Below are 20,695 nucleotides of genomic sequence, written 5' to 3'. Positions count from 1 at the left end.
ATTACAATTACACAGATTTTTGGTTTTATTTTTCCTATCATATACATTGTTGTAGCAATTTTGTATGTTGTTTTCTTTCTTTTGCTTGATAAATTTTGCATCAGTTTGTATATGTTTTCCCTGGCTTTCTTTAGTCTTCATATTTGTTATTTCTTATGGGACAATATAATTTTATTATTAATGTGCCACAATTTAATCTATTTACCAGGCTGTGGGTATCTAATTTGTTTTCGGTTCTTTGCTACTACAAAAGAGATGCTATAAGTATTTTGTTTTATGTGGGACATTCTTTTTTATATTTGATCTCCTTGGGGCATATGACAAACAATAGGGCCTCTGGGTCAATACTTTTGAATATTTTGCTCACTTTTTTAGAATAACTCAAAATTGCTTTTCATACTGTTTAAACAAATTTCACAATTCTCCTAACAGTATATCAGTGTGCCTATATTTCCATAACCCCTCCACCACTCATTCGCATATTTATTATATTTGTGTAGGGTGAGATCAAACCTCAAAACTGTTTTGAATTATATTTTATTCTCTTCTTTGTAGAGGTGGAAGGGGTGTATGTGTCTATATTTGTGTAATATTCCATATTCTGTTAGACTCAGTTGATCTCTCTCTCTCTGTATTATTTATTGCAAGTGATTGATTGATGGAAAGAGAAGAGTCAAGGAATATATTCAGAAATGCCAGTAAGACAAAAAAAAATAATTAAAAATACATGCAAAATTTTGGTGGAAGATTGTGTAAGAGAGATGAAACGCCAGAAATGATGTGGTTATACTAAGACTGTGTCTATTAGTCAAACATCTCTTGATTTGGTTCAGTACTTAGTGGGTCCACGTTGTAGATTTAAAGCATAAATGCCTTCTAATTCTGTTTAGTCTAGTAAAGGGTCTTCAGATGATCCATCCACCACACTAAGGGTCTTCTTATTTTGTGACATTATATGGGAACCAATCCTATATGAGGACTGTGCATATATTGTCACTAACTTCTATTTGAACAATTTGTCTCTTTTCTTGACTTTACATGTTTTTGATGATCTCTTTTATAACACTTAATGAATGCAATTCATCATTAAAATATGTATTATTTTATTTATGATGTGTCTATTCATTACCCTTTTGGTAACCTGAAATTTTATCTACTCCATGATTTGCAGTTACATAGCATCCCTGGAAGAATATTGAGGTTAAAAAGATGAAATTTTATTCAGAGATGGAATTTTATTCACTGTGGTTTCCCAGATGTACTCCAACTTGATTTTTTCCGGCCATTTAATTCAGGTTTCAGTCATTGTCTAACAAATATGACAATGTACATAAATCATTTCTGAAAACTTTGAAGCACTAGGTCAGTATAAGGTAATATTTATATTATTGTTACTCAAGATATGCATATTGTTAGACTAACTCCATGGGCTGCCCATTCAATTCACCCAAGTGAATATTATCATCTGGACAATGGGGGTTTTTCATCCTCTAGGTTTTTCCTGTATGAATAGTTTGACCAATTTTTGAAGAATTTGAATTAAAAATAATAATTCTGGATTTTATTTGGGAAATGATTCAATACACCAGTTTTTGATTCAGTAGACACAATGCAATATGGAAATAGTAACTCCTGAATTACCTCATCATCAGGGTTCTGGACATCTTCTCTGACAGTAGTAGATGTCTCTGCTGAGCTTATTCCTTGATTTTTCATGACCAAAACCATAATTAAACAAAGTTGTTTCTGTTGCTTCTTCTATCTGGGAATGTTGCATGATCTTCTCATATGCATGAGAAATACCTTGTTGAAGTAGGGCCTTTAAGGATGCATTTTATTCTATCAAATTAAGTGTTTTGTGTCAATAAATGCTAAATAAATGTTGCAATCATCTTTTAGGAAATTGTATGACTGTAAAAATGTGGTCTACTGTGGCAATATCATTTGACAAAGCCTGCTTATTCACCCTAAAAGGCAAAAGAATTTAGGTCAAATGCAATGACCAATGTTGGTTCCTGATTACTTGCTACAACACACTTTCTTCATTCATGTTAAGAAATGGTAGACTATAAGAGTAGAAAGTGAATGTTATGGGTGATTTTTGTGCCCAAAGAAAAAAATTATCACAAAAGTATCACAATTAACATATACATATTTGTTGTATAAAATATATCGGGGCAGCTAGGTGGTGCAGTGGATAAGAGCACCAGTGCAGGAGTCAGGAGGACATGAGTTCAAATATCACCTCAAACACTTGACACTCACTAGCTGTGTGACCTTGGGCAAGTCACTTTACCCCAATTGCCTCATCCTGAGTCATCTCCAGTCATCCTGATGAATATCTGGTCACTGGATTCAAATGGCTCTGGAAGAGAAGTGAGGCTGGTGACCTGCACAGCTCTCCCTCACTCAAAAACAAAGTCAAGTGCAAGTCATGTCATAAAATACATTATGCAATATATTACACATATTGATAGGGACTCAGCCTGAGATTTCATTGATATAAGGAAATCCCAAGAGAAGGAACTTTCTCTAACATTGCAGGTTGGCACTTTCTTTTCTTAGAGCATTGCCTGGATCACTGAGAGGTTAAGTGGTTTGCCCAGGATCACACAGCCGGTATGTCTCTGAGACTGACTTTCTGTCCACTATGCCATAATAACTTTAAGTGCATACATCTATGTGAGTTTTTGCATATATGCACACATATAGGGATGCATGCATATATCCAGATTTTTATATATGTAAATTTATATGTATATATGTAAGTATACAATCTGAGTCAGTAGAGATTGACAGCCTTTAGACCAATCATTCTTGATGACCATAAAATCAATGACATTTTCTAGTAGTTCAGCACTTTCACATGTACATATGTATATATGTGTGTACACAAACACGTAGGTTTCTGGGTCAGTAGAATCTGATATCTTTTAGACTAACTATTCTCAGGCATCATAACATAAGTGATTTTTCCCAATTGTTTGGTATGTTCTCCTCTTCTAGTTACATTGAAACAGTAAACTGTACTTACTTCTTCCAGTCCTGATGCTCTACCAATTGTTTTCTGTAGTACCATTTTGACTTTTTCATATGGTTATGTCCAAATGTGGTGGTTCCATTGTCACTGATGTAGAAAATAACTTGCTATATATAAACATTAACAAATCTCTTTCGGTCTCTAAATGATCATTGTACTCTTTCCAGTTTAGACCTTAAATTCTCTCTGCATCCTGTTTAATGGGGTTCATACTGTTTTACATAAACTAATTTATTTTTCAGAATTTCTCTCTGTATTATGAGGTGACATTGCTCATAATTTTCCACCATCCTTCTAATTTTGCTAAGCCTTTCTGTTTGTCAAAAAGATACATTTTTGCTAAATGATGCAAATTGTCCATCAGCTATATTAGCCATACTTGTAGTATCAGCTACATTATCTTGGCTGTCCAGTTGTGGTGATGGCTTTACATTATTAATCAAACCTCCATTCGATAGTATGGTTATCCATGCTGATGTCTATTTCTTTATTTATTTACTTTTTTCCTTACTAGTCAATTATTTTTTAAATTATTTTTGTTATTCTGAAGTTGACAAATACCAGGAAATACCAGAAAATAAATGAACAATTCCATACACAAAAAAGATAGCATATCTAACTGAGGCTTTCTCAATAGCTTATTTAAGTTGGTCAGACTTTGGCAAGAACTCACTGATGTTCTTAGCTTGACCTAATTCTTATAATGACTCCTCTCACAAATCTAAGCTGCTTTCAGCATTAACTTTCCCACTTTGAAGGTCTGTTTTAAAATCTGAGTCTTTCTGTGGTTGATGAGATGGAGGGAGAGCAGATCTCTTACCATGATTCTTCCATTTCCCATTTGTTATATATTCTTGACTGAGAGGAGACACAGATACATTATTTCTTCTGACCATTTCAAACACCGGCAAGCTGGGAGAGCTCAACATGATGAGATTTTAATTGCTAGTCTTCTCCTCTAAGATTATATTTTATCTGTTCTGTTTGCATCACACACACACACACACACACACACACACACATCTCCTCCCTTTGAATGTAACCTTCTTAAGGACAGGGACTGTTTTTGTTATTTTGGCTTTGTTTTGTACCCCCAGAACTTAGTCTCATTCCAGGCACACAGAAAGCACTTAATAAGTTATTTTAGATTTATTGATTTAGTTCCTTGGGAGCAGTTGTGTCTTTTGTTTGATGCCATTTTAGTGAGGAAAGTTGATTTTGGTCTTGATTCGAATCTCTTTCTCATTGGTTAACAGGAAAACCCAGAGTATATAGCCATAATTTCATTCATTTCTGAAAACATTTCACATATAACAATTTGTTCTGCATGTCAGAAGTTATGAGATTCTTGATAAATAATAGGCATAAAATCATCTGCCTTAATCTTGAAGACTCTTTATTCTTTTTTATTCATTGAAGTTTTATTCTACTCCGCCAACATAAAGCAGAGACAGATGATCCTGGGCTTCTCAAATGCTCTGAAAATTCCACTGGGTTTTACCAAGTTGGAAAGACTGGTGAAGTAGTGGATGACTGAGACCCAATGTAGTTAAGTTCAGAGAGGCTTAGCATCAATCAGGCTTCAAGGGTGATTTTTGGTCACATCAGATTCACAAAGGTTGTATACTAAGTTACCAAGAAGTGAAACCATATGTTTGGATAGAGCTAAACAGCTCAGTGTATAGAGCTCAGGAAAACCTGACTTCAAAACTGGGGCCTCAGATTTTGACTAGTTGTGTGACTCTGTAAATTACTCAACCTCTGTTTGCCTTAATCCAGAGAAGAAGGAAATGACAAACTACTCCAGTATCTTTGCCAAGAAAACCCCATGGACAGTACTGATGTTCAAATGATGAAGAGTTGGACATGACTGAATGAACAACCACATAACCATATGTGTATGTGAAAGTGTACCACCATGGAAACATCAGAGATCCTTAAAGTACTGAAGATGCATTTCTTAATGATGTATCAGAACTGCACAAAATGTATAATCTTTTCTATGTTGTGTGACTGATTTGATTCTTTAGATTACAACCATAAAGTATATAATGAATATTTAAAATGGCACCACTCATTTTACAGATTTCATTTAAATTGCCTGTTGAAAACTTTCCCATAAAAATTTCAACCTTTATCTTTGCAAATGACTGATTTCTAAGTAGTATTTAGCAAAGGGATAGAATAAATAACCAATTCTTCAAAGCAAGGAGATATAATAATTGTTCATCTCTGAACAGATCTTAGAATGTTGCAAACCTTCAATACTTTGAATATCTTTAATATTATATACCCTGAGACTGATTTTAAATATTGCAGTCTAAGCAACTGTGTGGTACAGTGGATTAGCACTGGACCTGGAGACAGGAAGACCTGAATTTAAATCTGCTTTCAGATAACTACTAGCTTGACTCTGAGCAAGTCACACAACCTCTGTGCCTCAGTTTCCTCACTTGCAAAATGGGTATAATAATAACATCTACCTCCCAGAGTTGTTGTGATGATCAAATACAATAATATTTGTAAAGCGCTTGCCACAGTGCCTGACATATTGTAAGAGCTATGTAAAATGTTAGCTTAATATTAATTATTATAATTGTTGTTTTCAATATATGATCTTCATATGTGAGTCTCTTTCTTGAAGAAGAGATTCCCTCCTATACATAGGAAACTTATTCCTATCAAAAACAAAGAAAATATGATACCTTTCACTAAACCTTCCCCAGTCACCAACCCATCATTTTGTGCAGCAATAGAGGTGAAGAGGAAGAAGATAAGAGAAAATACTAAACTTAAAGAGAGGGTATAGTGCTCATTGTTTTAGCTTAGTCAAGCCAGTAGTAGTCTTTGGTTAGTACAATGAAGGTGAAGATAGTTTATATTCAAGTCACTGGATCACGGTTCATCTTCAGTTTCTCCTATGAATGTCTATTCTGACAGTGGGACATTCACTTGAGACTTTCTAGTACTGAACTGTGTTTCATCATTGATGAAGGCTGCAGTCAAAGATGGGGTGGATCAAAAGTTTCACGGCTGGCACAACCCTAGCAACTTGAGATTAGTATGGTGGTGAGTGAATAGAAGAAATCAGCCTTTTTGACAGACATCTTATCAAACTTGCCAATATAGGAAGTCAACTGTTTTCCCAAAATCCTTTCCCACTCATTGGGGCCTAGTCTTCACCTTAAACTAAAAAGTACGAAAATTGTAGATCAGAAAACTTACCTTTGCCTATAATTTAAGTAGTCTTTGTCATAATGTTGTGACAAAAAAAGAGACTCTCTATTATCCCTCTTTTTCACATTTAAGTTGGTAGCTATACTTTTATTGATTCAACTTAATAATAACAATCAGACTGAGTGTCCACCCTCCAAATATGGAGTCATGGATCATAGTGCCCTTTTGGCCGCTAGTGTATTCAATGTCTCAAGACTCTTGCTGATTTTGAGAGATCACTGCATGCAGAATACGTCAGGATTGGGGAGCTATGGCCAACTTATATGTATGAAGAATGAATGTTATTGGGACATGATTGTTGCAATACTTTATACCTTTCTGGATACTCAGTACCTAGCAATCCTCTTGTAGAGAGTACCCAATGAGATATAAATATCTGGGGTTAGAATCCAGTCTCTGTCACTTACTAGATGTATAACTATACAGGATAAATTTTAATCTTGTAAACTTCTGCTTTCCCATTTATAAAATGGTAGCAATGTTACCCACTACTACCTGCATCACTCAGTTATACGTCAAGTGGTTTGTAAAACCACTTGTAAAACTTGAAGTGTGGTTCTTTAAAAATGGGAATGATAGCACATCGTCTCCCTCAGAGAATTATCATAAAAGGCTATCATAAATGTAAAACAAATATAAACCTATGCTTGCAATTATCATTACCATAGTGGTACTTGAGTAAATGATTGTTGATGATGATGATTGTTACCCTAGAAACAAACTTTGCCAAATCCTGCGTCTATAATTTTCCTTTAATAATTTTTCCTTTTTATACTTAATTTGTGTTATAAAGAAGTAAAAGATTTGAGTCTATCTAAAAATACCTTCATTCTACACTGAAATTCTAAAGCAGAGACATGACAAGTGAGACATAATGAAGATCATTGTCAAGGCTTCTTCACGAATGTCCTCATTTAAACTTTCATAATTAATTTAAGCACATAGACCTATGGAACGTATCATCTTCATAAGGGAATACTTTCACACTGATGGAGAAATATGCTAATATATTAAAATTCCAAAAATTTAAAATGTAAAAAAAGATTCCCACCTTAATGAAGGTTTGCTCTTCATTTGCTTTATTGCAGGCATCCCAAGACATAATAGATTCTCTCTGATCAGATCCTTGCTTGCTGGTAAATTCCTGTGAATTACTTGCTGAAAATTTTAAATGAGTCTCCCGAGAGTCAATGGTGCAGGAAACCTCGTGTGAATAAGTCTGGAGAAATGCTTGTGCTCCATCTATGCCCAGGAACTGGGAGGCTTGAACACCCTCCAGATGTGTACTTGCTGATCCCAGCTTCATATGCCACCTTCGAAGCCAGAGTGCCAATAACAGAATAATGAAAGAAAAGAATAGGCAGGACACTGTAGCTACTGCAATGACCAGGTATAATGTGAGATTGGAATCATTTGGAAATTCAGAGGTCTCTAGGCTGGTGAGATCTGAAAGGATATCAGGGATAGTGTCAGCCACAGCAACTGTAACACTGATAGTGGCAGAGAAGGGAGGCTTCCCATTGTCTGTGACAGCTACCACCAGAGTTTGCTTGAGGGAGTCTTTATCCAGGAAAGCCCGAGTAGTTGTTATCTCACCCGTGTGCAATCCCACCGAGAAGAGCCCGGGCTCTGTGGACTTCAGTAGAAGGTAGGACAACCAGGCATTCTGACCAGAGTCTGCATCCACTGCCACCACTTTGGTCACCAGGTAGCCTGTCTCTGCAGAGCGGGGGGCCAGCTCCACCCCACTAGAACCATCTGTAGGGAAGGCAGGATACAGGATTTCCGGGGCGTTGTCATTCTCATCCAGGATGAACAGAGTAAAGGACACGTTGCTGCTAAGAAAAGGGTCCCCGGAGTCTCTAGCTGTCACTCTCAGCTGTAGCTCCCTGAATTGCTCGTAGTCAAAGGAGCGCAGAGCATATAGGACACCGGTCTCAGAGTTGATGGAAATAAAGGAAGAGAATGGTGTTCCTTGAAAAGTCTCGCTGGCTATTGAATAAGTGATTCGGGCATTCTCTTCGCTGTCTGCATCACTCGCTTTGAGAGAAGCTATTGTAGCTCTAGGTGAGCTGTTTTCCATTAGATAAGCTAAATAGTGATTTTGGTGGAATATTGGGGGGTTATCATTTTTATCTGACACCTGCAGTAGTATCACTTGGTTTGATGTCAGGGCTGGATCCCCTCTGTCTTTCGCAGTGATAGTGATATTGTAGATGGCAATTTGCTCCCTGTCCAGGATTTCGCTGGACGTTAAACTGTAATAGTTATCAAATGAACGTGAAATCTCGAAGGGAACTTGTCTGGAAATAGTGCACCGGACCTGCCCATTTTCTCCAGAATCTCTGTCATGGAGGTTAAAAAGGGCAATTATAGTCCCAGGTGGAGAGTCTTCTGGGACTGGACTGAAGAGGGAAGTGATGGTGATTTCAGGGGGGTTGTCGTTAACATCTGTCACTCGAAGTAGAATGTGGGCCAACGCAGAAAGTCCTCCTCCGTCTATGGCCTGCACTTCTAGCTCATGTAACTGATCTGCTTCGAAATCCAGGCTTCCCACTATTCTGAGCTCTCCACTGGCGGAACAGATTTGGAACAGCAGGGAAGAGGCCTCAGAGAGCTTTATTAGCGAGTAAGTTATCTCGGCGTTGGAACCTTCGTCACGGTCCGTGGCCTGCACCTTGACCACTGCTGTGCCCGCTTGCACATCCTCAGGCACGCTCACCTCGTAAAGAGAACGCTGAAACATGGGCGCGTTGTCATTCCCATCTAACACCCAGATCCGAATCTGGGTTTCTCCGGTTCTCGCCGGATCCCCACCATCAGTAGCTATGAGGAGGAGCTGGTGCTCAGGTTGTTCCTCCCGGTCTAGAGTTTTTTCCAGTACCAGCTCGGCATATTTGCTACCTCCAGCTTTCGTCTGCACATTGAGGCTGAAATGTGTATTGTGGCCAAGCAGGTAATTCTGAAGAGAATTGATGCCTACGTCGGGATCCTGCGCATCCTGGAGATGAAAGCGGGCCCCTGGCGTGGTTATTTCTCTGATCTCTAACAAAATTTCCTCCACAGGGAAGGTGGGCGAATTATCATTTATATCTAGGATTTCCACTTCTGCATGTACCAGCTTTACTGGCTCCTCCACGAGAACCTGGAGAGTCATCAGACACTGAGGGATTTGTCCACATACGCTCTCCCTGTCTATTTTCTCACTGATATATAAGAGACCGTTTTGTAAATTCAGAGTGAAATGCTGCTTCTTACCTTCCGAGACAATGCGAGCTCCACGCTCGGCCAGTTCCCGTGGCTCTAGCCCCAGATCCTTTGAGATATCTCCCACAAAAGCGCCCTTCTCCATCTCCTCGGGAACTGAGTAGCGGACCTGCCCGGACCCAGCCTCCCACAGGGTCCCTAAGAGAAAGCAAAGTAGGACTTGCTCTCTGCAGTCTCGAAGCGTCGGTCGAACACCCATTGTCATCTTCAGGACGAGCCACCTCCGGTTTGTGTGGAAGATAGGCCTTTATTTTTACTTTTTTGTTTTTGTTCTTACCCTCCCAGGGCTGATTTCTGGGACTGGAGTCCGAGCCCACTCCAGTCACTGAGATTGCTCCTTCACATTCAATTTTGTGTTGTTTTAGGTCAATCCTGTTCTATCAGCGTAACTCTGGAGAATCTCTCCGGTGTCTGGGTTTTCAGTTCTTGGTGGAATAGCGGCACCCAGAGCCTTTACTGATAATGTCAAGACATCAAGTAAATTACTGTACTGAATTATATTTTCTGGTGATAATTCGTAATCCTTACTTTCGCTCATTCAATGTGAATACAAAAGAATTTATTAAATGCCCACTGTGTTCAGAGGTGGGTGTGGACGGGGCAAAACGTAGATAACATAAAATCTCTGACTTCATCGAGTTCAAACTGGTAGGGTGGTAAAACATAAATGCCACGATACACAATATACACAATAATACCCAATATTACCAGATAAGAGCTTTAGAGAGGTGTAGAACAGACTACTATACGGGGGTGCGGGAGATTGTTACCAACCAGGTAAGTTTTAAAGTTTTATTTCTGGGTCGGTTTTTTTTTTTCTGTTTTGATTTGTTTTACTTTGATGTAGCAGTGCAACAAAGTGGATAAAGTAGCTTAGGGTACTGTGCTTGGAGACTGGAAGGTCTGGCCTAAAATTCTACCTCTGTCAGTAGTTGTGTGTGACCCAGATCAAGTCACCGAATCTCTACAAAACTCAGCTCTCTCTCTCTCTCTCTCTCTCTCTCTCTCTCTCTCTCTCTCTCTCTCTCTCTCTCTCTTCTCTCTCTCTGTTGTAATTTGAGTTCGTGTTGTGTCTTTCCACACCAGGGCTAACAAGCCTTCCTATATTTCGTGTTCTTATTCTCTTTTTCTTTAAAGTGTGGCTTCCATTTTAAAAATGTAATTCAAGTTATTATTTGACCACAAGTCAAGTCCTTCATTCCTTAGGGAAATTCAACTTATGTTGATTTAGATCTTTATTGTCAAGAAATTGGAATTCGGTAGTGTTTTGATACTTCAAAAATACTTATTTGCTGTTTTAAAAATACTTAGCCAGGTGAAGTAAAAGCAGAGAACCTAATTTCTTTAGTGTAAGAGGACGTGTTCGCCAAGGATCATCTTTATACTTCAATCTCTTTATATATTCATGGTTTGCTTCAACGATGGGAATTCCAGCACCATCTTCCATCACTGTTTATTCTCACTCTTACACAAATTTTCATCCTGTGTTATTCTTAGCCGTGTTTTCTCATAAATCTTCCATAAAAGATCCTCCCAATGTGTGGGAGATCATGTACTCCTTTTGTCTGAATATAGCATCTAGGTTGTACTTCTGTATCATAATAAAATATTATCCTTATTATCAGACATTAGTTTACCTCTGCATTGGAACAAAATTGTAAATGAATTGCATCTACATAATTAGACTGAATTGCACATACATCTCCATCCTTCTAAAAATATTTTTAATCCTATAAGACATCAGTTCTAGGTCTGTCTATTATAATTTTCTTTTCCTCTTCTTGACCCTATATGAAAGGAATCTCGATTTCTCCAGTGATCTTAATACTGAAGTTGGAAAAAGTCTGCCAGAAAAGGAACTAAAATTATTTGGTGATATGTAAACATCATGTACTAAATCATCAAAAGTTCAATAAAAGCTTGGGAAGTTATTTGGAGGATTCATTTGTGCATATACCCATGAACGAGATAATATAAGAAAATATAATTATATTAAGGATTATAAAAATAGTACTGAGGAGCCGTCGAAAGGTACAGTGGGATGGTAGAGTGGTGCAGGACCTTTGGAAAAGCCTGGGATAACAATGAGTACAAGTCATTAAAACACAAAAAAGTAGGGATTAGAGAAATGAGGGCGCATACAATAAGGAAGTCTAAATAGTCGATTCAAAGTGAAGAAGTGTGGGAGTTCGATAGAATATTTTTAAAAGGACAAAAACCAGAAGACAACACTTGGGATGCTTTTTAGTGAGAGAGCAAGACCATTGTAGCAAGACAGAGACAGGAGAAAGTAAAGATAAGTCAGACATGTTAGTGATATAGATGGACACAATCTCTGCATTATTTCTATCTAAGAATAGAGACAGCCTGGTAGGGTGAGTAGAGAACTGGACTCAAATTCAAGAATACCTGAGTTCAAGTCCAACTTTTGAAATATACATACTGTGTGACTGAGCAACTCATTCCATTTCTCAGTGTTCTAGCCAATTCTTTAAGGCTAAGTAGTGGAGAAAGTGTTGACCTGCATTTATAGAGGGAGGTTCCACACCTAGGAGTTCTCTATGCTAATGAAACCACAAGTCAGGTTCTTATCCCTATTTTTTTAAAACATAAAACTAAGGAAAGCCTAGAATTCCAATAGTAAAGAAAAGTATTATTTCAGGGACTAGGAGGAGGATTAATTAAGTAGTGTAATATAACTTCAGAATATGAAAAATTCAGTAGTGTATAGTGTGACCATAAAAAATATAGCATAAGAAGAAAGATGAACTAGGATACAGATGTTAAAGTATCAAGGACCACCACACTTATATGAAGACTGGTACCTTTAAATAAGTCAGACTTAGGGAAGGTATACTTCGTACTTTACAGAATTTTGTCCCTTACTTTGAAAGAAGGGCAGTTGACCACCTGTGATCTTAAGCTAATCTGATTTATTAATGTTAAACTGTGTATATGTGAGATAGTCTCCAAAACAATAGCTCATTCCCTCAAGGTTTATTTTTGAACCAGAACTGTTTTCATTAGTTAGATCTGGTTTTTCTGGGGGTGAGCTATCATAAGAAAAGCAAATGAGAGAGTAAGAGGCCAAGACCAAGGACTTCTATGGGAAAAAATTCCTTGGGAGGGCTGAGGAGAGAGATCTTAATGTCCATTTAGCAAGATAATATCAAAACTGTCCTAGTTCACCCTTCTTTTTGGTAGATTTATAGCATGCAAAATAGTTGAATGCCATCTGAACATTTAGACAAATTAGAAACTGTCACAAATTCTGATAACCACTCTGCTCCTTCCTGACATTAGTCAAAGAGGACTTCTCACCCGTGTAAGAACTCCAGATGCTCAAAGTGAAGAAGAGACTGATTTATGTCATGAACACCATTTTTACAGGTCAATTGAGGCTGAAATCAATCAGGTTAGATCGCATCGTTCAAAAAACCTGTGGCATCACTTAAAAATAGAGGTATATCGCCTATTCTCATAAAGAATAGATAACAGAAATTTAGCACTGTCCCTGACATATAGTACTTAATAAATGCTTATTGATTGCTTGATTGAGAAGGAAAAACTAGAAATAGTACTTTCCTCTGTCTCTTCTCCTCAAGCTCATTCTGATCTCATTTACTACCTGTATTGAAAATGTCATAGAAATATCATAATGCATCACTGTTGTCTTGACATATCTGAATTGAGTACTGATCAAAGCATTGGCCTAGACTGCTCTAAGCTTCAGGAAGATGTCACAGTACCATTTATGTCTCACTCCTGCAGTTACACTGTGTCCTTTGTATAAGAGGATACCAGTAGGATCCACTTGAAGGGCCTCAGCATATTCACATGACAGAATTTTAATCTTTAAATAAGGTAAATAGGAGACCATCTTTCTTGTTAAATCTTACTGTTTTCTTTTTTTCAATTCCTTAGGTTAGAACCTCAGTACTAGATCTTGGAAAATCAAAACAGGAAGCAGTGCTGATCAATACACTATTCTCTGATTTTGTTTTGAATTCACTAATTATTTCCACTGGAAAATTCTATACTCATTCAGTATAATTTTAACATGTGATTCGTAGTCATTGACATCTTCCTTCTTGTGAGTCTATTCTCTTCCATATTATGGGGAATTTCTAATAGAATCTACATTTTCATCCCTCAAGGTTTCTTTTTCAATCAGGACTGTTCTCATTAGTTGGATCTGGGCTGTCTCAGGGTAGGCTATCATGAGAAAAGCTAATGAGAGAGTAAGAGGCCAAGACAAAGGACTTTTATAGGGAAAAATTCCTTGGAAGGTATGAGCACTAACCCAGAAAACAGTCAGGACTTGTCTGAGATATATCATGGTTGCTTAAGGTCCCATATACAGTGTCAGGAGCTAGATTTGAACAAATAGTTTAACTGCCTGCAAAGTCAACATTCTAACCACTGTGTAAAGTGGCCTTCATATCTCATTATAAATATTTATAAATTAATAAATATTAGGTCTAACACATGTCTTAATGGTTCTCATCCTCATGCAGAAACAATTGTCTACTGAGCAACCTAGTAGAATAGAAAGTTTATTTTGACTGGGGAGTCAGGTGATCATGGAATACATCGATTAAGTTGTCTTTTGGAGTTCACTGAACTGAACTAAAGGAATTAGTCTCTAAAATTGGTGGCAATAGCATTTGATATACATTTTATTTTAAAGAAAGATGTTTTGTTATGCAAGGACAGAGAAGTTATAGTATTCAGGGTGTTTGGTAGGATTATAGGATTTTTCATAGACTTAAATCTGGAAGCAAACCTAGATCTCATCTGGTCTGATCTCCTCACTTCACAAGTGTAGCCCCACGAAGTAAAATGATGCTCAATATCACATAGAGAGCAAATTGGTGAACTGAGATGTGAGTGCAAGTCTTCTACTATCCAGCCCATTACTTTTGTCATTACATTTTGCTAATTCTTTTTCTTCTGTTTCCATTCAGACAAATGTAGATAATGCCACTGAAAAAGTCAATTTAGAAAATTAAAATAATATTCAAACAGAAATGTTTGCTTGAACTGGGCAGAACCAAGGAAACAATTCACATGGTGACCAAAACAGAGTAAAGGAAAACAACACTGAAAAGACTTAAGAACTTGCGATTTGAACTACAGCGTCCACTTGTCAGAACTTCAGAGAACCCCTCTTGGCAAAGAAATGTTGGACTACAGGTGTGCAATGAGGAATATATTTTCAGACAGCCAATGTATAGATTTGTTTTGATTGATTGGATTACTTACTACCAGGACCAGGTCTATGATGACAAGATGAGGAGTCATTGGGAAATGAAAGGAATATTTTTAAAAGGACATCAACAACACATTTAAAAAGAAAAAACCCAAAATGTACAAGCATAAATTATAGACAAACACAGATGCAATCAACTAGAGTTATAAAGGCATACACAAAATATTAAGAAAGTTATGTTAGGGTTGCTGACCACAGGATGGACCAAAAGTCATTCGGGAAGGGGACAATTATGGAATATATAAATCTTCATGAAATGGTTCAGAAACCACCAAGAGCAACAGCAGGAGGGACTGAAAAGAAAGCCAGTGATGAAGACCACAATAAAACATGAGAAAAGGCCACAGGTTTCAACTGGGTCCAAAATGTGCTAAAGAGGATTTGGAGCAGGTGGAGCAAATGGTCCAAAGAAAGACAATCAGAGCATTGCTAGCCTGGAAGGATGGACTATTACTTTGTCCAATGTTGCAGATACTGAATCTGATTTTTAAGGTAACAATGACATGCTTCATTTCCAGCCTCTTTCTCACTCCAACCCCTTTACACATGCAATGAGCTTCCTGACTTGATCCCTTGAAGATTGATGGAGGAAATGGAGTAATGTATAGGTTGAGTAATAAAGGTCTCAGAGTTTTGAGAAAGGAAAGACTATGGTTTTTCTAAGATGATAAATAATGATACTCCACAGTAGTGCTGTAGTGGCTTAGAGATGGGAGGAGTGGAGTAACAAGTGATGAGGAGTATGAGCTAAGATGTGTATAGGAAGGGGAATAAAGTTACTTGCTCAAGTCAAACCTACTATGTGCGTGATAATATCCTAGACGTTGGTTAGTGGAAATCTTTAGCAACTATTTTTAAAAATGTTTTGCTGACTTTGAATGCCATGATAAATACAAGATCAAACCAGCTAAATTGCTGCATTCAGCTCTTCAGATTCATCCCCTAATTTGATCTTGTAACTTTTTTCTACTTCTCTTATAAACTTCACATTATTTTTGCATGGCTCTGTTATTTACAACCTGAATGACTTTGGGAAAGTTACTTTACCTCTTTGGGCTTCAGTTTCCTCATCTGTGAAACGAGGAGGTTGGACAAAATTACCTACAAAGGTCCTTCCAGTTTTGCAACTTTGATCTTATGATGCTGTTCATATTATTGAATACAGTCATATGTATGTATCTTATCCACCCTGGCTAGACTATCTGTCATTTAAGAATAGAGATTTGATCATAGTTATCCTTGTGTTTTCCTTAGAGCCAAGCACAGCATAAAGTACTGAACAGGAGCCTAAAATGTTTGCTGGTAAATGATAAAATTCTATTATTTACAGATTCATTATTAAGACATACACCAGAAAATTAGCTTTCCCACAATAGCCATTTTACTTCTGTTTTCCTTCTACCAAAAAAAAAGTTAATTTGGTTTGCAAGGCAAGTGGGAGGAAAATTAGCTTCTAAGAATGGCAATTTCATTGTCAAATCTATACTTGAAGATCACTATTTCATCTGTGCAGAGGGCACACTTTTCAAAGATAAACCAAAAAGAGGAGAGGTAGAAAGGCTAATTAGGAGATCTTGTAGTAGCATAGACATAATACATCTGGGTTATGTCTATAAGACTGGAGAAGAAACAAATCACAGACATTTGGCAGAAGAAAACAAGTAACACATGGTAATGGTGTGGAATGAAAGGGGAAAGAATTGAAAATTGTTCTAGTGTTGGAGAATATGTGAGGTTGCTAGAAACAGTATTGCTATCTTATCAATGTTATTATTATTAATATCACTACTAGGAATTTGTCCTATGCATGGGCCTTCACTTTTTATTTGAAGGGTCTTCCAAATTTTTCTCTACAAATTCAATTTATAACATATAAGAAGCAATGTAGCATATTGGAAGTAAAATCTTTAATAGAGTACATCGATATTTAAAAACCATAACCATTACCTCAAACACTTTCCAACTCTTCAGGGATATAACATTGAAGATAATTAGTTTAGACAGTTCAAAAGAAGCATTGTGGCATTACTGACATTTATTTTCAACATTCCTTTTTTTCTTTTCTAAATGCAAAAATATGTGATCCATTCTAGGCATTCTGCACAGTATGCTGATGTTAAAGCATATAAATACCCAAGGGCTAGAGATGATCATATATTGTACTTCAAAAAATTGCCCATTAGGTATATTAGTTTCTAAAAGAAATTTTAAAAATTATACACTTAGAAAGTAGCTCTACAAAAAGTAAAACATGCTTTCAAAAAAAGAGAACCAATAATCAATAGTAACTATAGCAACAATCTAAAGACTACATAGGGACAAGCCTATATGATATAGAAATCTTCACACATGCCTCTTCCTATCTCTGGAAAACATATATAACAAGATCAAAGTCTTACTTTTTTCCTTTTTCCTCTGCATCTATCTCGAGAAAAGCTTTAATTCCCATCTGGGAACATTTCACTGTTCTCCAGCTGAGGTGGGAGCCTGGGGATAATAGGTTTGAGGAATCTGAATTCACTATTACCAGAGCCATCTGTTAAACACATGTCATATTTGTATGTCTGAAAGAGAGTCCCTGTGCCAGTAACATCCACCAAATTTCTCGGGAAATTATTGGCATGATCAAAATGGCCAGAGTAATGGGATCTCTCCTTCAGTTGTTTCCTCTTATACACCTTGATAACTATAAAGATTATGATGGAAACTAGAAAGAGAAAAGAAATTAAAGCCAATGAAATAACCAAATACACAGTTAATGTGCTATCATGCTTCTCCTCTTCAGTGAAATCTGGGACATGTATATGTGCTTCTGAAAAGCCATCTACAAGAAGAAGCTCTAGGGCTGCTGAAGTAGAGAGCATCGGGACACCATTGTCTCTTACAAGGATAATGAGTTTCTGCTTGATAGCGTCTCTGTCGCTGATGGATCTCACAGTTCGAACTTCTCCATTATGGGACCATACAACGAACAACCCAGGGTCCGTGGCCTTGAGCAACTGGTAGGAAAGCCAGGAATTCTGACCTGAGTCCTCATCCACAGCCACCACTTTAGTAATCAAGTAACCTTCTTCAGCTGTCCTGGGGACCAGTTCACTGTAGGAAGCAGAGTGGTTCTGCAGAGGATATAAAATAACTGGAGCATTGTCATTTTCATCCACAATGACCACATATACTGTGACATTAGTGCTTAAGGAAGGCGATCCTGAATCTGATGCTTGCACGATCACTTTGAAGTCTTTGATTTCTTCATAATCAAGAGTCTTCAGAATGTAGACGTGTCCATTTTCTGAATTGATGGAAATGAATGGGGATGAAAAGGGAGAATTTTTGTTCTCAAGCCAGATAGAGTATGTCACTTTAGCATTCTGTCCCGAATCTGAATCAGTAGCATTTACCCCTCCAATCATCAGGGAAGGACTGTTATTTTCAGTTACATACATAGTGTAGGATGATTGGTTGAAGAGAGGAAGGTTATCGTTGATATCTAATATTTGCACCGTGACAGTCTCCCAAGCTGAGAGACTAGGAGATCCTGAGTCTACGGCAGTGACTGTTACGTTATAGCTGGAAACTCTTTCCCTATCCAAGGCTGCATCTGTCACTAGCTCATAGTAATTGCTGAAAGTCGGTTTCAAGATGAAGGGGATGTTATCTGGAATGGAGCAAGATGCCCTTCCGTGGTCCCCAGAGTCCCGGTCACGGACGCTAAAAAGGGCCACCACTGTTCCAGGTAAAGAGTCTTCAGGGAGTAGAGTGGAAAGAGACGTCACTGTCACCTCAGGGGGGTTGTCATTCACATCCGCCACCTCCACGAGGACTTTACAGTGCGAGGATAGCCCCCCTCCATCAGTGGCCTGAACACTTAGTTCATATTTCTCAGTCATTTCAAAATCTAGAGGTTTGGAGATTCGAATTTCCCCCGTGAGAGGGTCTATCTGGAAAGCACGGTGGCCTTTGCCGGCATTTTGACTGAATGAATAAGTCACTACTCCATTACTACCTTGGTCTGAGTCAGTTGCAGATACAATAGTCACCGCAGAGCCTGCTGGACTGTTTTCTGCAACAGTAGCCCGGTACAGAGACTGAGAGAACACTGGGGCATTGTCATTTGCGTCCAGGACAAGGATACGGATATTGGCAGTTCCGGAGCTGGGCGGGATTCCGCCATCCACTGCAGTGAGTAAGAAGTGGAGTTCTGGCTGCTCTTCGCGGTCCAGGGCCTTTACCAGGAACAGTTCCGGGCACTTGCTACCATCACTGCCCTCCCGGGTGTGCAAAACGAAGGGCTCACTTGGTGGAGTGAGCGTGTAGTTCTGAAGGCTATTTTCCCCCACGTCTAAATCTTGGGCACTTTCCAGGGGGAAGCGAGTTCCAATGGTAGTTGATTCAGGGATCTTTAAAATGAATTCATCCTCTGGGAACTGAGGCGAGTGATCATTGACATCAGAAATGACCACCTCAGCCCCGAAGAACCTTAAGGGATTTTGCAGCAATAATTCAAAACGGATGATGCACTCGTCCACCTGGGCGCATATTTCTTCCCGGTCTATTCTGTTCTTTGTGACCAGTTCCCCTGTTCTCAGATCCAGTAAGAAATGCTCCCCTTTACTGTCTGCAATGAGCCGAGCCTGCCGAGAAGGCAGAGTTTTCACATCCAGCCCCAGGTCCTTAGCAAAATTAGCTACGAAGGAGCCCATCGCTATTTCTTCAGCTATAGAATAGCGAAGGGTTTCACACACCACGCGAAATTCCCCCAAAAGAAAAATGTAGACAAAGAGAACTTGCCTGATGATTTTCCCTGGCGCTGGCGCCATCACTGTCTCTCCAAGACAACCGAAAACTGAACACAGTGTTGCTGTGGTGGTGGCTCCGAGTCAGAAAATACTGAGGGATGGGCACAGGACTCCACTGCTCAGATTTCAGCTACGACAACGTCTCCAAAAACAGGTCAGGATTTACGCAGAGCCTGAAAGTGCCCTGCAGACACAGATGCTTTTCAGAAAGGAATGAGGATAAAAGGGACTGAACGTTTTGCTCTGGGATTTTTCTCTCGTCTCCTTCTTGGCCGACAGCGCCACCAAGCGTCCCAATAAAATAATGCAAGTATTGATCAGTCCGGTAAAAAATAGTTAAAATCTATTGATTCTCGCAAAATAGATGTTCTTTGACGGGTGTTTCAGGAGATGTAAACAAAGTTAAGCACATAATGTTCTAGATAAGCATAAAATATTTTCTACGAGCAGTGAGATAGTGAAAAATAACGTTAAACGAGAAGGAAAATAATCATCCATGGAATACTCCAACACTATCCCCTTTCATTCTCTACTACAAAACTAACCCTCCACTCCACAGAGATAATTGTGATATTCTTTATCTGCTTTTGGCACCATCACCTGTCTCAGTAGAAGAGTTTTGCTACAGTTACATTTGCAAAGGAAAATTGAATCAATTACCAAGAACTTCAGAGGGACGAGAAACAGTTTATAAAGTAAGTGTGACCTTTGAAATTGCTGAGGGCACTTTCCTTTGGTTTCTTCAAGACATCCATAGTTACCCTTCCAGTATGTGGTTCTTTCAATGGTAGATTGAAAGGAAAAGAGATGTGGTTCACACATATTTTCTCACTTGGTGAACACAGTATATCTTCATAGAATCAGATAAAATCATTACATTTGAAAAAAATGACAACAAATTCTAACAAAAAAATGAAAAAAATATCCTCAACCTCTTGAGCATCTGCTACCACAGTATGCATAATACAACAAGAAAAAATAATGGCCTTATACAGTAACTAAAAATTGGGCCTGGAGATATATTCTATTTCATAGCAATTACTGGAAAGAGAAATAGGCAGAGAAAACCCAGCGGATTTTAAA

General features: G+C 38.1%; 2 protein-coding genes across 2 annotated transcripts; both read right to left on the bottom strand.

Annotated features, from left to right (window-relative positions):
- Window positions 1-1,086: 1,086 nt before the first annotated feature.
- On the bottom strand, window positions 1,087-11,489 carry LOC140518411 (protocadherin gamma-A10-like). The gene has a single exon (XM_072630579.1). It carries the CDS (start codon window positions 9,747-9,749, stop codon window positions 7,206-7,208), a length of 2,544 nt encoding a protein of 847 aa, XP_072486680.1. The 5' UTR covers window positions 9,750-11,489; the 3' UTR covers window positions 1,087-7,205.
- Window positions 11,490-16,706: 5,217 nt separating this feature from the next.
- Window positions 16,707-20,638, bottom strand: LOC140518425 (protocadherin beta-1-like). Its single transcript, XM_072630590.1, has one exon. It carries the CDS (start codon window positions 19,631-19,633, stop codon window positions 17,255-17,257), a length of 2,379 nt encoding a protein of 792 aa, XP_072486691.1. The 5' UTR covers window positions 19,634-20,638; the 3' UTR covers window positions 16,707-17,254.
- Between the last annotated feature and the right edge of the window lie 57 nt (window positions 20,639-20,695).

The sequence above is a fragment of the Notamacropus eugenii genome, chromosome 1 (genome assembly GCF_028372415.1).
Source record: "Notamacropus eugenii isolate mMacEug1 chromosome 1, mMacEug1.pri_v2, whole genome shotgun sequence".
NCBI classification, from domain to species: Eukaryota; Metazoa; Chordata; class Mammalia; order Diprotodontia; family Macropodidae; genus Notamacropus; species Notamacropus eugenii.
The sequence above is the reverse complement of the archived record's forward strand: the minus strand, read 5'-3'. Positions and strand labels throughout refer to the sequence as shown.

Bases quoted from the DNA above. Each gene is read 5' to 3' on its own strand.
- LOC140518411 (XM_072630579.1), bottom strand. From the start codon at position 9,749: ATGACAATGGGTGTTCGACCGACGCTTCGAGACTGCAGAGAGCAAGTC.
- LOC140518425 (XM_072630590.1), bottom strand. From the start codon at position 19,633: ATGGCGCCAGCGCCAGGGAAAATCATCAGGCAAGTTCTCTTTGTCTAC.